Source organism: Cyprinodon variegatus, unplaced genomic scaffold (assembly GCF_000732505.1).
Source record: "Cyprinodon variegatus isolate N-32 unplaced genomic scaffold, C_variegatus-1.0 Scaffold339, whole genome shotgun sequence".
NCBI lineage: Eukaryota > Metazoa > Chordata > Actinopteri > Cyprinodontiformes > Cyprinodontidae > Cyprinodon > Cyprinodon variegatus.
This window is the reverse complement of record NW_015150792.1, coordinates 11,842-19,561: the sequence shown is the minus strand read 5'-3', so window position 1 is coordinate 19,561 and position 7,720 is coordinate 11,842. Positions and strand designations below refer to the sequence as shown.

At 39.0% G+C, this 7,720-nt stretch overlaps 1 protein-coding gene across 1 annotated transcript in view; it reads right to left on the bottom strand.

The window, feature by feature from the left end:
- Positions 1-351: 351 nt before the first annotated feature.
- LOC107091485 (CMP-N-acetylneuraminate-beta-galactosamide-alpha-2,3-sialyltransferase 1-like) overlaps positions 352-7,720 on the bottom strand; it is a gene marked incomplete at its 5' end in the record, with an annotated part of 8,643 nt that continues 1,274 nt past the window's right edge. Inside the window, 3 exons of the mRNA XM_015385433.1 lie at positions 352-1,100; positions 4,785-4,904; positions 4,992-5,037. Of these exons, the coding sequence (XP_015240919.1) occupies positions 927-1,100; positions 4,785-4,904; positions 4,992-5,037 (340 nt within the window). The remainder of the gene's footprint in view (positions 1,101-4,784; positions 4,905-4,991; positions 5,038-7,720) is intronic.

Genomic DNA, 7,720 nt, shown 5'->3' with positions numbered 1-7,720 from the left:
CCATGCAGTGAAGTCCCTCACCAGACTCCGGTACTCCTCCTCTCTGTCATCCCTGATGCACCCAACGACGGCTGTGTCATCGGCGTACTTCTGGATGTAACACAGCTCCGAATCGTAACAGAAGTCCGCGGTGTACAGGGTGAAGAGAGCAGGGGCTAGCACAGTGCCCTGGGGGGCTCCTGTGCTGCTGACCACAGTGTCAGACGTGATGTCCTTCAGCCTGACATACTGTGGTCTGTCAGTGAGGTAGTCCGAAATCCAGTGCACCAGGTCTACAAAGATGCAAGCAAAGAGCAACGTGATGGAAAAGAGTAATGTGCAAACTGAAGGCCTTAAAAAACTGGGGCCATTAAACCAAGATACCTGTACTCTCCCATTTAGATTATTTCAAAATAACTTTTACACTTTAGTCAATGGGGTTTAGAAGCCGTTTTTTTTGGTCATAAATATGGGCGTTTTAAAGCTTTAAATGTAGGCCTTTTTTAAGCAATCCGGCCTTAAATCCTGCTCTCTGTTCGCATAGATCCGCAGTAAAATACAGCGCATCGTCTTTTATGTTGCTGATAGAACAGCTTTGTTCCTTTTCTTTTTCATTAACCTTTGGTACACGAGCTTAAGAAGTCCACAGTGTTTCACTGCAAAAAAGAGGGTGAGGTGAAAAAAAGAAAATAGAGGGAAAGAGATAATCATGATTTTGGCATCTTTATTTCCTTCCTGCCTGCTCAGTCTAGGGAGGAACAGCTTCTGTAAAGCGGCAGTGAAAAAAAAAATATCTTTATTGGTTTTCCAATTACCACGGCAGCAGCTTCAGCTAAAACAAAACAACATGGCTGTGTAAAATACATAAAGCACAGATGTTTGAAGACACCATGAAATGATGTTTGTTTTTATTTGAAGGTTGATGACGTTCCTTCCCACGCTTGGCATCATCTGCCAGAGAACATCCGGATTTTGTGCTTGTCCGCCAGCAGCAAGGTGACATTATACTCATAATCTCCATCATGGACTCCCGTGTGTCTGAAAGCGCCCGCCAAATGGTTCTCCTCCCAGTAGTGGTGCCAGTTTCCGTACTGGTCAGCACCAAATCCAAACACACTGACCTGAAACAGAAAAGCAGTTCAATCCCTGTCAATATCAGTCTATATCAGGCCTGGATTATTTCTTTAATTTCCAATATCTTAATATTGACACCACTATTTCCGATTCCCCAAAAATGCATCAGAAATCAGAATTCAGTCAACTCAGGAAAAATAAAGTCAGCAGTTTGTAACATAAAGCAACATAAATGCGGTTTAAGTTTTAAAAATATCTGTTTTTCATTTATAAATATTAAAAAAAAGCACAGTGAGAAATGATTTGAAAACTTAATAATCAGTGGCTAAATGTTTTTTAAATGTCACAGAAACCTTACAGACCAGCCTTTCTCTCATGTTTCCACTAATAGTTTATCTTTGGTGATGAACTCAAAGCCTTTGAGGTCAGAAGGTCTCTCCACCATCACCCTAATCTCCAGCTAACTGCCAGAGGTGGCTAATAGCTTGCTACATTTAGTCAGTCACATTTATTTAAGTTACTTTTAGAGAAAAACTATACTTTTTACTTTAACTAAAGTAATATTTTGGTGAGAGTATTGCTGCTCTTGGTTACTTTTCCTACGAGTAACTGGAGCAAGTCAAAGATCAATAGATATTCTCTCTGGAAGTTTGTTATCTTTCCTGACATACATGCATCACCTACTAGAAAATAGCTTTTAAACATTTATGTTGACAAATTTATTTGGAAAAGTGTTTTGAAATCATGCTATTTATTATTATTTATTTATACTTTAACAGAATTCACACACCTCTCTGTCGGATTAGATCATTTTAACCATTAAATCAGATTTTAGAAGCCAGCAATGACTCAGTACTTGATTAGCCATTTTACCAAGTACTTCTACTCGATTCATTCTAAAATGACTACTTTCTACTTTTATTGGAGTAAAAACTGTTAAAGTAGTGTCACTTTTACTCATCAGGAACAGAATTGCACATAACCTGTCATGACCATGAGATTTAAATTCATAATAATGAGATACTAAGTCATGTTTTTGACTTTTGAAGTCATAATTATGTAATAATTATCTCATAACAATAACTTCAAACTTATAATGGGTTATTATTTTCACTTTCACTTTATTTTTTTAGCAAATAATCCAACATTAAACAACAAAACAACAATATCAAAACAAAACAAAACCAACAATTTACCAAAAAAAAGGAATAGGCTGAAGCAAAGCTTATTATTGCCTACCCTGTTTTTTGTTGTTGTGCTGATGCCATTTTTTTGGCCTGATACCTGGCTGTGCAGTATTGGCTGATATCGATACCATACCGATACCATCTGTTTGAAATTGATGTGTGTGTGTATATATGAAGAACTGTATACTACTTAGATGTAAAATAATTGCCATCATGGCTTTGTCAAGCTGCTGCCTACCTTTGTGAAGCAGGAAAAAGACTAATACAAAGTGAATCTAGTAGAACTGTGCTGTGACTGGGTGGATGTGCTTTCTTCGTCCTCTGACATGGGAGCTGGCTCGGAGCTCGTCTGCCTGGCTGTGTGTTTCCTGGACGGGGCCGCCTTTTACAGCTGCTTTTGTGTCTCTGCTTCCGTCTTCTTGAACCCAGTCGGCCTCGGCAGATGGCCGCTCACACTGAGCCTGGTTCTGCTGGAGGTTTCTTCCTGTTTAAAGGGAGTTTTTCCTCTCCACTGTCGCTACAAGCATGCTTAGTGTGAGGGATTGTATTGAGTCAATGAGTCGATGCAATCAACTGGTTTTCCTTAGATAGAAAACTTTGTATCAATTTGACTGTATGATCTGGTTGAACTGTGAAGTGCCTTGAGATGACATGTGTTGTGAATTTGGCGCTATATAAATAAACTGAATTGAATTGAACTTTTTATTGCCTACCTGGAATGGGTGACAATAGTGGAATAAACTTTTGGCTTTAAAAATGGTATTGGTGCCCTATTTGTTGGTACTCGCCGATATCGGTACCATTTTAGTGCTGGATCGGGGCCCCGCCTGATACTTATATTGGTAAAGGTGCAACATTAACTATTCATTGTCGTGAAACATTTTATACATCATAATTATGACAAAATATCTCATAACAAAGTTTAAATCTTAATTATGAAAAAATTCCAATTTTTACTTTCAAGTGGTAGAAACCGGCTTCTATTTCTACTTGAATAATTTTTTTTTAAAGTAGCCATACTACTGTACTTTTGCTAGTAATTAGGTATATTTATTTAGTTATATTTACTTATGCACATTGTTTACTTTCAGTTGATTCATATTTTTATAGAAATATCTCTCCTTTTCCTGAGCAAAATGTTGGGTTTTAGTAACTTTAATGAATAGGGAAGAAGCTTGTTCTAAACAAAAGTGTTTCAGATAAAGACGCTAAAGCTTTTTAAAATGTGTGTTTCTTTATTTTTACACAAGCTAGGTAAAGCTAACATGGAGGAAGCCTACTGGAAGGGACGTTACATGTAGCTTTGCTTTAGCTGCTGTGACCATTGGTTTTAATAAGTTTAATGATGAAAAGAAAACATGTTAGTGTTCCTTCTCTTTTCTTTTTCATTTGTAATATTTCAAATATGTTATTAATTGGTTTCAAAGATTATATATTTTTTAAAATATAAATATACATACATAACTTTACATTTGGCTCTGTTCTTATTTGAAAAGAGAAATGCAATTTAGAAATTAAACTTTGCATTTTTCGGTTTTTATTCTTTTTTATTGTTATATTTTGTTAGTTTCTTATTTTTTTATTTTGTATTAATCATTTTTTTATTTTTTTTTCCGTTTTTCCTTTTTTCTGTGTTTCCTTATTTATTATTTTTCTTTATTTTTTTCTGTTTTTTAGATTGAGATTTATGGGTTGCTTTATTTTCAAATTGCGTTTCATAGATCACATTCTCTTCACCTCCAGCCCAATACAAATGCTGGCTCTTGACGAGCACATGGACCAAAATATGTTTTTGCTAATGTCCAGCAGACCAATAGAAATGTTGCTTTGCTCCTCACGCCAGAGGAAATCCCGCCCCCTGAAGTGATAAGAATATGATCTGTAGGAAGGGAATTCTGAAAAGGGAAAATTTGGTAAAAAGTGAAAAAAAATAATATAAGTAGAAAGCAAAGTTTCCCTCAAAACCAAACTTAAATATACTCATATTAGAATTTCATAAAATTTTAAAAGAGAATGGGATCTGTAAAACACCTTTCGAAAAGAAGATTCAAAAAACTCAATCTGAAAAAACAAATATAACTAAAAATTCAATTTGAAAGAGATAAAAAAAATTCAAATTTTAAAAATATTTGTTAAAAAAACCGTTAAAATATATGAAAAATGGAAACAAATGAAAAAACACTAACTAGAAAAATTATTTAAATAAAATAAAATGAAACAAATATGAAAGAACTAAAAAAGTAGGAAAAAAACACCTTTTTGTACTATAAGTATTTTTTCAGGATTGTATAGTTCTTTCAAATCGACATTTTCAAAAGATGTTCTTTGCTTTCAGCAATAAAAATGAACAAAATGAACTCTATAGGGCTCATAGATTCTAATATCTGAGCTGCAGATCTCTGCAGCTCCTCTAGAGCTACAGAAAGCCCCTCTGCTGCATGATTCTACTGATCCTTGCTGTCCGTACAGATGGATTGCGATTGTTTGGCAGCAGTTTGGCTTCATCTTCACTTTTTTCTAGACGACTGATTGAAGAGTTCTTACCTGGTCACATATGTGGAGAGCGAGCAGCAAACTGAGGAAGCCAGTTGAGGGATATCGTCCATGACCTTCCAGCCAGGACTCGTGGACATATTTGAAAAATGTTGGACTGTAAATCAAAACCTAAAATAGCCAAAAAAATAAATAGATATAGTTATATCCATTTGAATTGAATGAGAGCACCTTGTTAATAAGCATGTTTAAACTCACCTTATCTTTGTTTGCCTTTATTCTGGGCATAACAGGTAAATATGTGCTGCAGAAAACAGACACACAACAAAATTATAGTTTCTTTCATTCAAAAGAAACAAAGAATAAAACTGCCTTTCCTCATTGCACCTGTGTGAATTGAACTAATTTAACCTGATGAACAGGTACAGGACTAAAAGCCCACACTTACTTTCCATATTTTCTTTTTTGCACTTTCCACCATTTGTCACACGAGAGCATCTGGTGTGAAGCTGAAAGTGAAGACACTAAATATTTAAATAGAGGTGTGTGTGCAGCACCTGCTGGGGAGCCCATGTTTGGTGAGGAATGAAAAATGTCTTCTTTGAATGCAAATGAGGACAAATAGCACTCTGTCCTTTCACATAAACTCATTTTAGAGCCCAGACTGCTTTAAAATGAAGCTAAATCCACAGAACAGAGTTCAGATTCGATGGATTTTGGGGGTTGAACCTGAAATTTCGGCCAGTTGGGTTAAAATTTAATGATGCAGACAGATTACTTTGGCAGCAGGACAACTCTACACTTATGAGTAGCATTTTCCTGGAAATGTCCACCTTCTCATAATGGAATGATTGATTTATTAGCTCTGGCTTTGCTTGGCAGCAGCTCTGTTTTACCTCTGTAGAAAAACCGTTAGTGTGTCACTGGATGGCAATCTGGTGTTAGAGCAGTGGAAATGAATCTGGGAGTGGGACACATGCAGCATGCATGATAATGCATCTGCGGCTTGACAGGGAGGATAGGTGAGGGCATTAAATGTTAAGCAATAACCATGTTTAAAATATTCATTGTGACAAATGTAAAACAAAGTTACGGTTAAAACTAGTTTTGCACCAATGCTATTTTTTGGCATGGACAGGGCCAGTGCGTAGTTAGTATTCTTTATTATTTTGCTCTTTTATCTGACCAAATCCCTCTCACCAGCGTGGCGCCTTGTCTATCGAATGTAAACAGAGTTGTGTCGGCTTGTTAGATCAGAACCGACTGGCGCAATGTTTTGACGTCCGCATGTTGCGTTCAATGGCTTTAAGGTCTGTGTCCCCCGCACGCCGATCAGGTTTGGGGGGTTTTAACACGGGTAGCTTGCCGAGTTGTTTTATGCGGGTAGACACACGTCTGTCAGCTGCTATCACTATCACTAAAAATCGATTGTTCACGGGTTTAAAAAGGTTTTTCAGCCAGTGCAAAAGGGCTATACATCTGCTTCTGTCTCCTTGAACCCCAGTCGGCCTCAGCAGATGGCCGCTCACACTGACCCTGGTTCTGCTGGAGGTTTCTTCCTGTTAAAAGGGAGTTTTTGTTGGGATCCAGAGGCTTGCCCTCAAGAGGGCGCAGAGGATCCCTTCCTGTTTGTATGTTTTTTCTGTTGGGATCTGGAGTTTCTGTCACCTGTCTCCAGCAGAGAGCGCTATAGGGTTTCCTGAGCTGGAGCCTCCTGCACACCTGAGGATCATCAGCCCATCAGGAGACCTCCTACATAAGCAGCAGCCAGACCTGTCTTCAGCACCGGAGTGTTGACCAGTTTTGGTTAGCGGAACCTGAGCCTCAGCTTGAACTAATAATCTCTGTCTGCTCTTGAGAGCAACCTGATCCTAACCAGTCTCTGTCTTCTCTTCTCATAGGAAAGCCCGACTGAACTCTGTAGCTCTGGAGGAGCTCATGTTTGGAAACCTGCCTGCCTGCCCAGAGAAGCCAAACCTGAAGATCCTCAGTCTGAATCTCCCAACAAGTTCTCAGGAGAGAACTAGAAGGACAACCCAAGGTCTGAATCTCGCTAGCCTGAAGCTAAGCTCTGCTGCTGCTGAACTCTCTGCTGGAACCACAGTCTCTGGACCCAACCGGTTCCCTCTCTCCCATGATCAGTCTGAACCTCATCAGATACTCTGTGAAACCGAGTCCCTGGACCAGTACCTGAACCAGTGCTTTGTTTACACTGTGTTGCATCTCTTTAATAAAACTGTTAAACTTTTACCCAGTTTCGTGTGGTGTTCTGCATGTGGGTTTAATCACAGAGACCCATCATGACAGTTTTCCTTTCCACTGTCGCTACAGGCATGCTTAGTCTCTAATAATGGCCTGTCTGGCTGTTGGCGGGGGTAAATAATGGCCGGACTTTTATACAGGCTGTGGCTATAATCAGAGCCAACAATGTTCCTGGGCAGTCCTCAACAACTTGTGATAGTAACATACAAGTACCACAGGGGGGCAATGTTTGCTAACGAATCCAAGCCATTAGCATGGGAAGTCCCATCCTTAGGGCAGACAGTGCCGCAGACAGGAGGTCGACTTGTTTTGTTTTTATGACCGAAATTGCTGAAAAAAACTCGTGAAGTTGGACCAGCTAGAAGAGTGAGGTGCGTGAGAACGCTGGGATCCTTTTTCCACCTGGATCTCCGGTCTTTTTCGCCGTCATATCCCTCCGTTGTCGGACTACTCGCCCCCACTTCCTCACCACCTCAGCCGTATCTAGACCTACAGTGTGTAGCGCAGACCATGCTTCAATATTAAGCATAAATCAAAAATTCAGTTTTCAGTTTATTAATATAGCGCCAATTCACAACATGTCATCTCAAGGCCCTTTACAATTCAACCAATGTCTGCGTCAAGCTCACTGCGACACACTGCTGCAGGAGGATAACCAGCCACACAATCGTTCTGATCTGAAAGACAAATGTGATCATCGGTAGGTCTGGTTGTAACCAGGCAGC